The 16,539-nt window shown below is 36.2% G+C and overlaps 1 protein-coding gene across 1 annotated transcript in view; it reads right to left on the bottom strand.

The window, feature by feature from the left end:
* The window catches only part of VIPR2 (vasoactive intestinal peptide receptor 2), a 55,781-nt gene that overhangs the window by 20,190 nt on the left and 19,052 nt on the right, over positions 1–16,539 (bottom strand). The window contains exon 4 of the mRNA XM_086466448.1: positions 14,122–14,219. Within this exon, the coding sequence (XP_086322574.1) occupies positions 14,122–14,219 (98 nt within the window). The remainder of the gene's footprint in view (positions 1–14,121; positions 14,220–16,539) is intronic.

Genomic DNA, 16,539 nt, shown 5'->3' with positions numbered 1-16,539 from the left:
ACCCAACCGTACACTTTTCTGTAAGTACCATGGTCTCTGTACTCCAGACTTAAGATTAGTTCCCTCTGGCTAGACATTAAACTTCCTCCTGTCAGCTCCTTGCTTCATTCAAAAACTCTCTTGTGCTCACTCTCACACTGCTGGCATTTGGGTTAGGCCTTTGACCTGGTTTTTCTAGGATGGAGTTGATTTTCTTCATAGCAGCTCGCAGGGTGCTGTTTTGGATTTGTGACCAAAGCAGTGTTGATATCACAGGGATGTTTTAGCTCTTGCTGAGCAGTGCTTACACAGTGTCAAGGCCTCCTCTGCTTCTCACCCCACCCACTCGTGAGTGGGCTGGGGGTGTGCAACAGGCTGGGAGTGGACACAGCCCACACAGCTGACCCCAACTGACCAAAGGAATATCCCATACCATATGACATCATGCTCACACATAAAAGCTGTGGGAAGAAGGAGGAAGGGAGGACATTTGGAGTTGTGGTGTTTGTCTTCCCAAACTGTTACACACGGTGGAGCCCTGCTTTCCAGCAGATGGCTGAACACCTGCCTGTGATGGGAAACAGCGAATGAATTCCTTATTCTGCTTTGCTTGCACATGTAGTTTTGGCTTGACCTATTAAACTGCCTTCATCTGAACCCAGGAGCTTTCTCACTTTTACTGTGCTGATTCTCTCCCCATTCCATGGCGGGGGAGTGAGTGAGCGGCTGTGCGGGGCTGAGCTGCTGGCTGGGGCTAATCCACAACAGCCTTGAAATCCTTTTTCTGCAGATCTTGTAAAAAACCGCACACATATGGTATACACAGGGATTATTAGAAAGCTGACAGTACTAGAAACGATGCTATTTTGATGCAGGGAACCTTAAAAATACTTGAATTAATAAAATACATTTAGCTTATAATACAGACACTAGCAATTTTGATTACATCATTCTGTTGCTAGTGACTACTTATCCCATATTTACATGAAAGATCAAACTGTCAGGCAACTGTAAGACATAATTTCAACTTGTATGTTTCTTTTCAACAATAGAAAGTAGCTATTCTTGAACATGTTTGACATTTTTGAGAACTCTACTCAAGTCCTCGGCTTCGGCCTGACACTGAATATAACATTAGTTTCTCAAAAATTAGTCATAATATCTTTTACTATTATTTCACACAAAGGGTTTCTGTATCTACTGCAAGGAGTAGACTTCAAAGACTGTACTATGGATATATATGGATATATATATTATCTTTCTGAGTGACTAATCCAGGCTGCAGAACATACACAACTGCAAAGATACTATATGTCTTACTGTCACATATAATGATTCAGTTAAGCTGTTTCAGCTTCTTTACATTTAATGTCTTAAACATCTTAAATCAGCCAGTTAGAAGTGTGCATTCTGCTCATCAGTATAGAAAACCTCAGTCATTGAGATTCATTCATTTCAAATACATGAAAGAAAACCAAATAGTAAATAACACCATTCTAGCTATAAAATACCTAAGCAATAAAAAAAAACATTATCAAATTGCCTTTTTTTTTTTTTGCTGGCCAGAGTAAGTAAAGTGAAGCTACAAACTCACTACACGGCAATGAACGTGCCAGATGTAGCACCAGTTGATTTCAGATCAGTACACGAGCTATGAACAGCTTTGCTGGCTATCATGGATGATAATTTATTACCAAGTAAGACAGGATAGAGATCTGTCCTCATCTGCCAAATTCCATTTGCAACATTTTACATTACCATAAGGTTTGCCCAACTTTTTTGACTTTCATAGCAACAGCCATACTAGCTCACCTCCTTACACAGCCAGAGATATCGATTACAGCATCAATTAAAAATACAGTCAAGAGAGACATTCAGTTCATCCTCAAGTAGACATCACCGCTGGTCAACACAAGTTCCACTTACATAATGAACAAACCATACCTACTTGCCTAAACGTTGTCATCTAGCACTATTTGAGATGCCCTGGGCATGCAAGACACCTGCACGGCAGATGTGACAAAGGACCTCTTTGCGGGATTGGCAGTGGCGAGTCCAATGGCACAAGATACTTGTGTTTAGGCAATCACATCAAGCCTTATTTCCACACACTCATGATTAGACACCTACATCTCAAGTAAATATCCAAGTTCAGGCATTTAGATCTGCAAGTTGAATTTCGGCCTTTCAGGTTTTAAAACATGTGGTAAGTACATGAATGTAAACGACTGGAAAGAATTTGATGTGGTTGACTGTCTTGGCATGGACACCACTGAAAGACACAAGAAATTTGTTCCAGCACCTGCTCGGATGTTCTGAACACAGCTGGGTGAGCTCCCATCAGATTAGAAAACCTGCAATGCAAGGTGAAAGGTTTGACACTCAGCCTCTATTCTGAATGGGTAAGAACAAACCTCTTGTCTTCTGATCACTTCTTCTGATGCATTTCGTTGCAATTCAACAAGTTCGCTGCTTATAAAATACTCACCGCTTGCATTATCATACAATTCTCTCATCTGTGTATTGTATTTTTATGATGTTAATAATCGTTCAAAAGGCCCAAGCATACCAGATCTAGAAGAGATTGTATATTCTCCTTAATTTTTGTCCCATCTTGGAAGTTTTCGTTTAGGCAATATGTTTGGTGCCAAGTATATCAAATTCATATCCATGTTTAGTCTGCATTGCCTTTGCTCACTTTTTCCATATTTTTGCCCATCTTCATTTTGGAATGAATTGCACTGCTCCAACATTCTTTTCCTTCCTTTATTCCCATCCTAGACAGAGCATCTATTATACTTTCATAAATTAAGAAGACAGAATCAACTGATTTACACACTCTAATGATCCACAGTCACTATAGTCTTTAGATGGCATGCACCAAGATGTTTATAGGAATGATTCTGGACTAGAAGTCGCTATGGGGAAATTGCAGTCAGAACAATGTTCCCATGGGAAAGCCTGGATTCTGCTTATATGTTTGCGTTGCTTCATATCAAGAACAATTTGAACTCCATGTATCTTTTACTCCTCTGTTTCTTGGAATCCATCACACCAAGTAACAACACTGAAATTTATCTGGTTTATGTAATTCAACTGAGTACTTTTTTCCATTTTTTGTGGAATATTTTTTTCCTGAGATCTCTGTAAAGTTGATTTTAGGATAAGCAATTTTGCCTTCCTGTAAATGTTTTCCATGCCCAGGAATGCAGAGTTCCTGTTTACTTCCTCAAAACAAGTTAGAATAAAGTGCAGGACAGTACAGCAAAGAAACAAATGCACTAATAGCCACTGAATTTTGCAGGGATGAGACCATATGAGCTAGGTATCAAGATTCTCTTTATAACCAATGAATAGAAGCAGCAGAGTGCTATTCATGTCATCCTAAGACAGGCATCTAAAATAATTTAGGGCAGTGAATTAAAACCACCTACTTTTTCGTCATTAAATCCAACAGAACCTAGAGACACTAGTGCAGATGCAGATGACAGATGTCTAACATTAGACGACATGACTGTCCCATAAATTTCTCCAAGGATTTGGTTAGCCTTCCATCAGGGAGTAAAAGCATTACAAAACTTTGGGCTTTATTTACATTAAGATTTTTTCCTTTATTCCTTTTTTCCATCTTGTTTTGAAGGCCAGCATCTGAAGTCTAGCATTTGGGTTTCCTTTCATCTGGAATTTTTCCAATTGAGGTTAAACACTCATGGGAATTCTGATAACACAAGTCTGCTTTCTCAGTAATAATATCACAAAGTAAAATATATTCTTTTAAAACCTTTCAAATAACTACTGCTGACTAGGTGAAATGAATAAAGTAAGACTCAATGAGCTTAATGCACATAACAGTGGGATATAGCCTTTCTAAAAGGTAGGCAACTCAACAGAATTAGTTGTCCCCTAAGAGAGGGAGTCAATGGAAGAGCACAGACTCTTCTGTGTTATGATTCATGTGCTTCATTGTGGTTGTAGCAATTCAAAGAAATCAGGATGATCTGACTTCCATCCAGCCTCCAAAGACTTGATCTCCTTCAACTGTACAGAAGGCACAGGCTGCCTGGACTAAATGCAGATGAGTACATTGTACAATCTAGTCAGATGAAATTGAGTTGTAATTCTAGTTGAACAAATGCATGCATTTTTTGCTTACTGTTCAAAAATCTCAGTTTTGCGATGTGCCCGTACATTAGCAGCCATCATACTATTACTGGTAACTGCACACAGTTGTAGTGATGCCAGTGTGTCACATAATGAGCGTGCATCTCAAAGCTACTAGAGATTATTGGGAAAGAACCCAGTAGTGCTTGGTACAGAGAAATTACAAGGAAGTGAGGGAGGAGGCATTTTTGAAGGGAAACGTACTAACAAGATAGGTGTCAGAAGCTACTGATTAAGCTATGCTTTAAATACTGTTTTCCCATGGAAATATTTAAAAATTCTGCATTTTCATCTTGTGTTGCAGCATTCTCACAACAGATAGGGGCTTTAACATGCATATACAGCTATGTATGCATGCAGATATTGTGTACTTTATAAGTCAGTCAGAAATTAAGGTAATTCATAGAATCATAGAATGTATTGGGTTGGAAGAGACTGCTAAAGGAGCAGGGACATCTCTAACTAAGTCAGGTTGCTCAGAGCCCCACCAAGCCTGATTCAAGTAAACCTAACTTAAATAAAATCAAATACAATGTTCATCAATTCAGCTTACTTCAAAACCACATAGTTAAACCAATTAAAGTTTTTGGATAGCCAGAGATTGAGCCTTAGTCTTTTTAATTCATTTCTTCTGTTGCAATTTACATTTGTTCAAAGCAAGACACTGGTCAAAAGGAGTTGTCATTCTCACTGGATCTAAAATGAGCACAGAGCCTGTTGTGAGCACAGCTCCAATTCTAGCTGCTGTAAACTGCAGATGTTATCTTTGTTCAAAATATCCTGTGCTTTTCTCTTAAAGGATATCTTGCAGAAGATAGTACTGCAGAATGATTTTATAGTATGTTAAAGAAAACCAAGATGTCCATTGCAAATTTTTTTTTCTTGATAGCATCCCTACATTGCATTTGTTTGATGAAAAATTTCAATTAAAATGTTAAGAGTTAAAAGCCCTTCTTTAACACATTTTCTGTCTTAAAATCAATGCCTTATAACTGTGTCTCCTCTTAATACCTCACCTTTCTTTTACTTGCGCCTTGTATTTCCTGGGATATGAATCTAAACTCAAATAGGTAGAGGGAGAGAGAACAGTCTCATCGAAAAGTATTTTTTGCCTAATGGCCTCCTTCCCTTATGAATAAAATACTATCTACTGTTTTTACCAATAAAGCATGCTGCACAAAGTTCTTGACTGACCCGTCTCTGATAACACGTCCACAACCTCCTGGAGAGTTTATATCTAATTCATAACCCCTCGGTGCTTACGGCTAAGTGGACAAATTGTTCCCTTTGGGTCTGCTCTTGACTGGCCTGGGTAGACTATGATCTGCCACCACGCTGCCAAGTTAACCAACTTTGGAGGCTGGCAGTTTGCAAAGGCATCAGATAAACAGACAAGAAGAATAACATACAAAGAAAAAAATGAAGAGCGTTCTTTTGAAAAATTGTTTATAAACATTCAAAGAGAAGGAAAGCAGCTTAAATGGATTTGCAGGCAGTCTCAGAATTCAATACAAATTTTTCTAACAGTATTTCTAAGACTATTTTCATGTGTCAGCAGTGAATTTCCAAAGTCAGTAGTAAAAGCATCTGCTAAAGGGAATGATTCAGAAATCCCCTGAAGGCAATAAAGGATTCCCACTAGAGACATCCTTTATTCCAGTTCTCTCATGCTTCAGATATTATCAACTTGCAACTGAGATTACCTCAGTCCTTAGAAAGCATCTAATGGCCAATTCTACAGCACTGGCAAGAAATACAGAAGCCATTGTATTTACATTCTCCCAGGAGTCATGCCCTCTATATATAAGCCATGTGTCAGCTCTTGAAGCAGATGGAACTATACCAGCTATATTCACTATGTTCATAGCACTGAAACTTCAAACGTTCTTCACCTTGTCAATTTTTGAAGGCATCATAAAACCTCATTATTTAAGTTGGAAGCTGGACTGTTGTTAATAACTCCAACTGCGGATGCAGAGACATAAATTGCATTAAACTTCATAAACTTACCAAAATTGTTGCCGTCTATAAACAAACGTGCATGGCAGACATTGGCATTACAGAATTGAAAATACTACTTTACATATTTTTCAGTCGTTAGACTATATAGTAACAGAGTGTTTTGTACTTTGGCATAAAGAAAGCAGCTGTGGCTCAAACAGCATTGGGTTGATTGAAACATGCCCAGCGAAAAACTTGGACTTCTTTTATTGTTCCACACCGTCTTGAAAAACCTGTCTAGATCTGATTTCAGAAAAGCTCCATTGACTGAATGTTTTGAAATTGGACCTGTCTTGTATCTGATTTCAAAATTCTTAAATGAAGGAAAAGAAGGTGAAACCCTGCATGGACTTTCTAACAAAGCATCAGTTGTCCAGCCACAAGGATGTTACTGCGCCTCAAATTTAGCCTCTAGCCATGTACTCTGAGCTTGACAGTAACTGTCAGGCAAGCTGCATGTAAAATGACCCGTCACTTCTACCCACTAAGAAGAAGAGAAGAGGTTGTCTTCCTCCAGAAAAAACACATTATTTAAAATAATGTTTCTAGCATTCTGTACGCATGCATGACCCCTACAACAAATAGCCTGACTAAAATCAAAACAAGAATCCTGTGTACTTTTAGTCCAGCACAAGAGCTGTCATTGTCAGCAGGACTGAATATATCTGACGTCCATTCATTTGCCAAATTGACAAACATGAAGTAGCTACACGGAGGAGTAAGTCAGGATTGAAGCTAATCAGCCAAAAGTACTTTGACATTACCTTAATACTGACCATGGTAATTTCATTCAAACTATGTACAAGGAAATAAGAAATAATTACACAACTGAAATTATTTTATCATACATAAAAATTTTAAATTATTCTCTGTTCTACACTTGAAATTGTGCCTTTTCCTTCTTTCAGACCATTTTACTGGCCTAGTATCATAATGGTCAGAAATCTTAAATGTTTTAGCATTTTCTGCTGATCAAAAGTTAACACTGCTTCTCAAACTATTGCAAAGCTAAGTAAACACTGCTACATTTTGAATGCAATGGTACATCAAAAATTACCATTATTTAAATTCAGGTGTTATTCAAAAACAAGCAAAAATTTTAGATGATTAGCATGAAGATCCACACCAGAGAAGATGAAATTATCCTGCTACTTATATTTCCTGTATGAGCATAAACAGAAGTGTCTTAATTTGTCTGTGAGAGCTCTATAACTTCTAGTGACTCAGCAAAAAAATTAGTGAATGGTGTTCTGAAATTATATGATTATTAAATACACACATGACCCCCATAAAGACAAAGAATTAAATTCTGCATTGTGTTGTAGTAGTTGAAAACCAGGACATTACTTAAGATTAATATTGACTTAGTTAAAGCTATTAAATATTTGTCACTACTCTGTATTTTATATAGTACCATTTAGAAACAAACTCTTTATATTGTATTGCTGCAAAAGAAACAGGCAAAGCAATACCAAATCTGATAGCACATAAAAATCAATGTCTTTTATGTAAGATGGGCATATCTTATGTCTTATTTACTAGTCTGTGTGAACAATAATTAGCCAGTTCTCAATTAAACTTTAGCTTTAACCTCCGAACTTAGTAAAAAGGTGCAAGATTGGCAGGAGTAAAATAAGGTACAGATTGACCAAACCAGAATTTAAAACTAAATCACACTTATATTTTAAAGGATTTTAACACATAAAAAATATCAAAATCTCTTTAGATTTTATAATTGTATTCAAAGTATAAACCAGTTCGAGTCATGCATATGAAATTGAAATGCCATTATGAAATTGAAAAGACATGAAATTTTCTGCAAGTCTAACAAAAATAGTACTTTTGCAGCAGTAGTAAGAACAGCTGGCCTCCGAAAAATATTCACATGATTATCTGAGCAATACTGATTCCAAAACTGAAATCCAACAACTTACTTTTAAAGTTTTGATAAAAATGTTCAAATTAAAACCACTAAAGTAAGCTCAATAGGTGGTTAGCCACAGCAAAAAATCAGTGGCTTATGATTTTCAGAACAATTTTATGGAAATTTCATAGGATCTCTAACTGCTTTGTAGACTATAAAGGTCTAATCCTAAGATGTTTCCTCTTTTTTTTTTTTTTTTTTGTGGCTATCCAATGTTAACAGGTTTTAAAAGGGTAAAAATAACACATATAAAAATAAATTGGATTAGTACAAGTTGGTGTAAGAAGTATTATCTTCAATAGACTTTTTTTGTAAAATCTATTCTTATGCACACTTGTGTTTTGTTTTCTTAGAACAGACACATTTTTCTGTTTCCTTCAAAGTTAGTTTCATGTAATTTTTACGAAGTTCAGGAGAAAAAAGTCTTCTGTTTATTTACAGAACAGAGAGCACAGAAGCTTCCCAGGCAAAGTTGACATTTACCCAGTGGATCTTTCAACCTCAGCCTTGGTTTGGAAGGATCTCTAGGGGTGAGGGGGTAATTCAGTGCTGAAGGACAAAATGCTCTGAAGAAAGTTTAGAGCTTGATTCTTTGTCCAAAGGAGTTTTACTATTGACCAGAAGTCACCCTAAATGTAAAAGAAAAACTCACACCTCTTTATTAATTTAACCAGAAACATAATCGATCATTATCAATTGATAATTGATAATGCATTAAGAAGAGTGTGGCCAGCAGGTCAAGGGAGGTTCTTCTCCCCCTCTGCTCTGCCCTGGTGAGGCCACAACCGGATTACTGTGTCCAGTTCTTGGCCTCCCAGTTCAAGAGGGACAGGGAACTACTGGAGCGAGTCCAGCGGAGGGCTACGAAGATGATTAGGGGGCTGAAGCATCTCTCCTATGAGGAAAGGCTGAGAGATCTGGGGCTCTTTAGCCTGGAGAAGAGAAGACTGAGAGGGGACCTTATCAACACTCAAGCGGCGCCCAGTGACAGGACAAGTGGCAATGGGCACAAACTGGAGCACAGGAAGTTCCACATCAACGTGAGAAAAAACTTCTTTACTCTGAGGGTGACAGAGTACAGGAACAGGCTGCCCAGAGAGGCTGTGGATTCTCCTTCCCTGGAGATACTCAAAACCCACCCGGATGCAGTCCTGTACAACCTGCTCTAGGTGAGCCTGCTTTAGCAGGTGGCTGGACTAGATGATCTCCAGAGGTCACTTCCAATCCCTACCATTCTGTGATTCTGTGATTACTGAAGTATTTATGACTATTATCATCCCAAGTGACTCTTCATTTTGTTTTTTTCTGTGGGCTGGTACATTCCTGTAATGCTGTGCTTAAGAGTCTAGTATTCACAGATATGATTAATGACAACTGTATTAAAAGTTGTGGTCTTAAATTTTCATGAGACACATCAGAGTACATTCCATAACATCCAAATATTCACACTAGAAGAACATATCACAAGACCTTAAACTGTACAAATATAAAATCAGAACTAGGCCTAGCAAATGAGTTCAGTGCTTTAGAACACTGAAATGAGCAAATACAATTAGAAGTAAAATACAGAACACTAGTTCTTTCCTTTTGCAAAATTAACTTCAACAACACAGTAGCCATTTCTAAAATCTTGTAGCATTTACTTACAAAGGAATAAATATAAATGGAGATAAAGAGGTGAAATAAATGTTGTGGGCAACTTACTTTTTTCTTATCAGCACTTCTACACAACTTTAAATGGTACAGATAAAACCAGAATTTACTAAAAATACATGTAACAAAATCAGTATTCCTCATGGTATTTAATAATCTTTATATAAGTAATGATATCCCTTTTCCAACATTTTTCTCCTTCCATTCACCTCACTCAAAAAAGGTAAGACCAGCATTGCCTTAAGTATCTCTTAATAATAGTCGCATCATCAATTTTAAGTATGTCAGTAAGAATATCTCCTTATTCAAAGTTCCCTAACCATAGTGAGAGAGATGAGAACTTTATAAATGCACAAACCTCCATATTTTCCTGTGTAAATGTGTACTAGTATATGTGTATCTGTGAATGTGAACATTCTCATTGCATACTGGTATTCTGCAGCGCTTTTGGACAGTCTGCAAGTAATAAATTAAATTCCCACTGTGCTCTACAAGAGAGAATATCTGCTTATATTCAGACCTAGTTCTTCTTACTTGAAGTCAACCGAAGAAGATTTTCTATTTATTTTAAGGAATACTGGTCTCCTAATCACATCTCATGGAAAAAGTAATGAAAAATGCAGAATGTAATGTAAATAAATATAGCCTGAGTGATAGGTGCACAGAAAAAGCATTGGTAGATGGCTGCCCAGCATTTTGTTGACAGGGAAGGATTCAATTTAGACGCAACACAAACAATCCATTAGTCCAGTGCAATGATCCACTTCACAGACAGTAGTAATGCATCTGTTTTCTAAAGGTAGCGACAGACATGTCAAGTGTTTGTGTCAGTCCTGACCTCCCTGCCTTGACTCCACTTGTCTCGGGCAGGGTATCTGTATTGCGTAGCAGGTAACACACACAGGACGTTATCTCTGACAGCAGCCTCAGAGTGAACGCTTCAGGAAACCAGCCAAAGAGAGGAACACTTCGTCTGTAGATGATGCTTTTACTTAGGCACAAACTGCAACAGAATCACCACGTTTAATAGCCCTGAGGATCCTTCTCGCCATGATTTTGCCTTTGTATGACCTTAGGCATTCAAATCACATAGCCTGCAACTTTTACATATTGGGAGTTCTGTGTGATCTATTACATCTTGCGCGAATTCATGCTAAGATTAGACAAAGCTGTATGAACCGACTCAGTCATTATTTTAAATGAAGTGAACACATTTCAGTCCTTTACATTCACCAGGCATCTTGCCATATATTAATGATGTTGACAGAGAGTTTAATACCCTATGAAGACAGCAATGACACATCTCTAGCATGTTCAGTCTAGATAGATGTCAAAATATGTCAAGGAAAGTTTGCAATGAGGCTTGGGTTGGGTTAACACACCTTGATGTGTGTTTCTAGCATGGTTAAATCAAGCTATTCATTTTGCCATTGTGTTGCATGAGCTCAACTGAAATACAAAAGGGAAAAAAAAAAGACACTTATATGAATGACTGAGATGAACCTAAAACTTGATCTTGAAGGTTAGCAGTAACTAGTTCACTTATAGAAAAGAGACTGGAAGAATATAATAAAGGTTTAAATCTACAATTTGATGTGATAACAACATACAGACAGTTTGTTCAGACACTGTTATACTTGTCAAATTGGTCCCCTGTAAATACAGGCAGGAGCACTAAAGAAGACTGAGAGAAGGTCTAACATAAAATAAAACATTCAGTTTAAGGGTGCTGTATCAGGAACTTATAGTTCATTTCAAAATGTTACGCAAATTGTTTCTTTTTATAGAACCTGCTAATATATCATTTGACATGGAATAAAAATTGAACGTTTTAACTGAGTAAAATCAATGCTAACTGTGGAAACAGACAAGTTCTTTCAGCAGAGAAATAATAGATGACATGGTTACAGTATTTTTAAATAAGCTTTCTCATTTCGGTGCATTTTCAGCATAAAAATTTGGTACCTATTAATAAACTGCCTGTTCAGTATTTGCTCACCAGTCTCTGTCATTCAAACCTTCTCTAGAATATTCAAAATTGCTCAAAAGAGATGCTTATCTGGAGAGATATATATGTCTGTGTGTATGCATATATATAAAAACATAAAAAAATATAAAATATGTATAGAAATAAGGCCCTTTGAAGTAAAGATACAAGTTCATATCCTAAAAGACAGCAAAAAAACCCAGGAATAAATACTTAATTGGATCTATAACAGAAACTCATTCAGCAGTGAAGATGCAGGCACCAAACTGACACGTAAGACAGTTTGTACCTACTCCTTTAACACTGTCTTCAGAGAAAGAATTCAGAAGAAAATTTAAGACTTACCATAAGAAAAGTATTTTGCCACCTTCCCTAAAATATGATGTCCTTACTGTAACTTTGAGGGCAACCTCATACATCATCTGCAAAGCATATTGTTGCATGACATTTTAGTGTCCAAAATATTTTGTATCCAAATACTTAGGATTTAATTTTTAGCTCTTTTTGTCAAAATTCTAGGTCAAATAAAAATGCACTAACGTGATCTACATTGAGTAAAGATCTTTTGGCTTGAGGTGCTACCACTGAGTGCTAAGATCCGAATTCAAGACAACATCTTCTTTCTGCATAACCTTAGTGCCTCCTGAGATCTCACAACTGCATGATACTTGCATTTGTTCTCTTATCACCCATTAAGAGATGGATTTAGACATATGCTTTCCTGTTTCCCTTTTCAGATTTTATTCTTATAATTTTTGTCCTTTCTTTAGCCACAATAATTTTATTATTTGCATGGGAACAGCTCATCTTCTGACAAGCCAGCACTATTGTATCCACTTTTTGACTTGTCAACTTTAAGGTTAGAAAAGAATTACTGTCTTGTCCCACTGAAATTATAATCTTCAGGCAAAGACTACTCCCTGGTACTTGAGAAAAAAAGACTGGGCCCTTGGGCCATGTTGCTTGAAATCCAATCAGTTCCTGCATTTCCCCTCTCCCTCCCTACAACATGCTATGCATTTATTCGAATACTGTCTATGTTAGATGTCTATAATATTCTATCTCTTGCACTTCTGTTGATAATTTTTTCAGTACCAGCTTTCCACATCTCTCTTCTGATTTCTCTCCTCACTGGTTTATTATTTGCTCTTTTCCAGGCTTTTGTAAATGTTGCTACTACTTCCTATTTCAGTTTCTACAGCTTCACTCCTGCAAGTAGTCAACCTGCATTTTATTCTCCTCCTTCAAATTACTAACGAATATGTCAAACAAGAACTGCTTTTCAATTATACTAGTTCATCTGCTAATTAAGTATTTCTCACTACTTGAAAGGTTATCTTTTGTTAATTTGAATTTTTAAGTCTTGACCCATTTTCACCCCACATGACAATGTCTGGGTTGAATGACAGTGGTTTTAAATGGCTGGTTTAGCAGTGTGCGTGTGTTCCCACGCTGTCAGATGATACCAATGTTTTACAATGCATCTTCAGAAAAGTTGGGAAAGCAGCATATTCTATCCATTTTCTTTATTATTTATTTCCAACTACAATAATGGCTGGGCTTTTAAATACAGAAAGAGATGTCAAGAACTGCACGTCTTAGCTAGAATGTCAGCACATCTCTGCAAACCAGACAGATCTGCTAGAGCTATTCCACACATAGTAAAATCCAGAAAAACCCAACCAGTCAAGTATCTTTATTCATGAGAGGACTTCATCTGTTCATGTTAACAAGAGTTTTACTGACAGTATGAGCTCATGCTTGTAAACAAAATCTTCCTCTGTTAGCCTCAGCAGGAAAACAGATAGAAAATAGGTAAAACGTGACAGAAAAAATACTTCCCTCCACAAAAAGGACAAGAGATAGTATCCGCAAAGTGAACAAATTCATTTTTCCATTTATAGTGTATTTAAGATATCTTGATAGCTTTTTAAACTACTTCTAATTGCTAACGCAATTTAAAGTCTGATACAAATCTGCAATAATTCCAATTACCTAAATTAATTCTATTTTTACTTATAACTTAAACACATACCAGCAATCAAGTGGTGCATATATTATTAACAGATTATTACAGTATTAGGATTTGTTAGCATAGAAAATTCCAGAAACAACACAATGTAAAACATACTGTGCACAAGCCGAGTAACACTGTAATATTAGAAATACAGCTGCATTACTGCAATTACCAACTGTTTATAGCCTTGAGTTTCAAACAGTTACTGAATTCTACATTTCTGATTTTATCTTATATGACATTTTCACTCCAAGCATATGGCAATCAATGCTACCAAAAATTACTACAGATTTTCATTAATTCTGATGGAGTAAAATGGGAATTATTTAGAAGCAGAATAGGTCTGATTGCAGTATTGAATAGAAGCATCTAAATGAATAGAAAAAGTATTTTTCCTACCTTATAATCATCTTCATAGTCATTATATCCACAAGTACTTAAGATGTCAGGAAAAATATCTGACCACCCATTACTCGTACAATTTTTGCTAATATTTCCTATAAAGCAAAATTTGAGAGTTTAAATCAGAAAGATTCCAAAGTCTCCTCATCAATGAATCTTTAGACAACCTAACTTTGTTGTTCTCTGATCCTGTATTTCCTAGCACTCCTGTTAAAGCAACCCAGACACTTCCTTTCATGTGCTCTTCATTCATGTTACTTTGGTTTTACTCTTTCTCTGAGTTGCCTCTGCACTAGGAAAAAACAAAAGTAATTCCAAGCTGTGATGGCAGGCTTCTGCTTTGGTATGACAGCTATTTCTGTTACATCTGCAAAAGCCTGAAATATTTTGCTGTTGTTTCCAAAGTATTCTGGAGGAAGTCTTTCAGCTCACTCTATAAAGGGGATAATTTGTTGGTAAAGGAATCTGATAGAAAAGTAATTTAAGTTCTAGCCTCCTATTTAAGCTTTTCTGAGAAGGCAATAATTGAAGAACTACTGAAGAGTTATAAAAGCTCTTGGATAGTATGGTGATGAATTTTTGCTACAGCAAATGTTGGTAGAGTTGGTAAAGCACTTTAAAGGCCAAACTATGTGACAGGTTGAAGAACAGGGAAATAAATATGCATGCTGAATCTCACTCTTTGAACCAATCACTGAAGCAATGTAGTCCAAGGAACGTACAGGAGATGTGCAAGTACGGCTGGAAAGAAATTTTGAACATCTATTCATTTCAGAAAGTATTTTTTGATTGGAGTGGAGAGAAGTTGTTGACTTTTCCCAGATGAAGCCACGCAGATGAGAGAGGGGCAACCCCTGATTCTACTCCTTCATCTAATTAATACGCACTAATGATCATACAATATGGAACAGCTCCAGTAGGAGAAAACTTAAGAGTCTGATGTCAGAATAAAGAGTAGTCACTAAAATTATTGTAACTTACTATTACAATGTTAAATCATAAGCAATTTTCCCTCAATTTTCTATACAGCATTTTTTATATCCACGATCTTGAAATCTGTAACATACTGCTTTGGTTTGGAGTGGTCTTTAACTGATTAAAGATGCCTGTTTTTCACCACACAAGAACAAGTTTATGTGTCACAGATCAACTTGGGCCAAGAATAATCAAACATGTTTATATACACTCCAAACTAAAGCTTTTGTGATTTTTATCTTGCTGATTGGTTACTGGAATTTCTTCTTTGTATAAAGTCTTCAGTGGAAAGCTGTAAATATCCTACAAATGGTTTACCAACCAACAACCAAATCTTTCTAGCTTGTAACAAGACCTTGACCTCAAACCACAGTGTCTCCTCAAACAACAGGACATTTCTGCCATTTGACATTGACATGGCATTTTTTAAAGAAAATGCAACCTATTTATACACTCTGAAGAGTCTTCACTTTAAAAGTACATCAACATTCTCTGACTAGGCAGAGCAGAGGAATGTGTTAAGAGAATCACATATTACATCAAAGCCCGTTTTGCAAGAAAAAGACTCTATGGACTAAGATGCTAAAGTACTTTCTACTATAAATACTGTAAAGCCTTCTAACATTGCCTAACTGTTCTATGGAAAACACTGTTTATTTCTACACCATTGTTCCACGCAATTAAATATTTCAGATGGCAACCTCATTTAAAACCTATAACTTGACACATACATTTGAATAAAAAATTCACAGAATAACTTTCTGATACACATATAATTACATTGTCATGTACAATACAGAAAAAACATTATGGGATAATATGATTGCTTTTACAGTAAAAAGTCATTTGATATAATTACTAATATTCAATAGAGAATTAATTATGTGGTATGCTTAAACTACAACCTCGACCATCACAGAAGAAGTTTTGGTTCTCCAAAAGTTGTAAAGATAGAAGACAACTACTCTTTTTAATTACAATTTAAATTAAGACATCCTTTAAAGAATTGATAGTGTTTAAAAGCGTACTTGTGATTTGGAATACTTCCATAAAAAATAAGGTAGTCTAGATTACCTGGTAGTAGAATTTTAATTCCTCTTAAGCCCTGAAAAAACTAAAACATATATCTCATAAATCTGGCTAAATAAAAAGAGTTAGATTTCCTGTTTAAAGATATTTTTATAATTTCCTGCCATAAGAATCAAGGGAATTTGAAATGTGCTGTGTACGAATTAAATAAACTATATACTCCTGAGCATAATCAAATTATAAAGGTGCTGAGATACTTAGTTATATCTTAATAGAATCAACCATGCAAGATGTTTGCTGTCTTCCTTCTCTGAAATTATAGAAAGACAAGATTTAAAAAATCCTCTAAATTGAACAAGTACCTCTGAAAACCATTCTGTTATTTCCACAAGCAAGAAGCAAGAAGTAAAC

This window comes from Leptosomus discolor, chromosome 6, assembly GCF_034619465.1.
Source record: "Leptosomus discolor isolate bLepDis1 chromosome 6, bLepDis1.hap2, whole genome shotgun sequence".
Lineage (NCBI taxonomy): Eukaryota > Metazoa > Chordata > Aves > Leptosomiformes > Leptosomidae > Leptosomus > Leptosomus discolor.
This window is presented reverse-complemented; position numbering and strand designations above follow the sequence as displayed.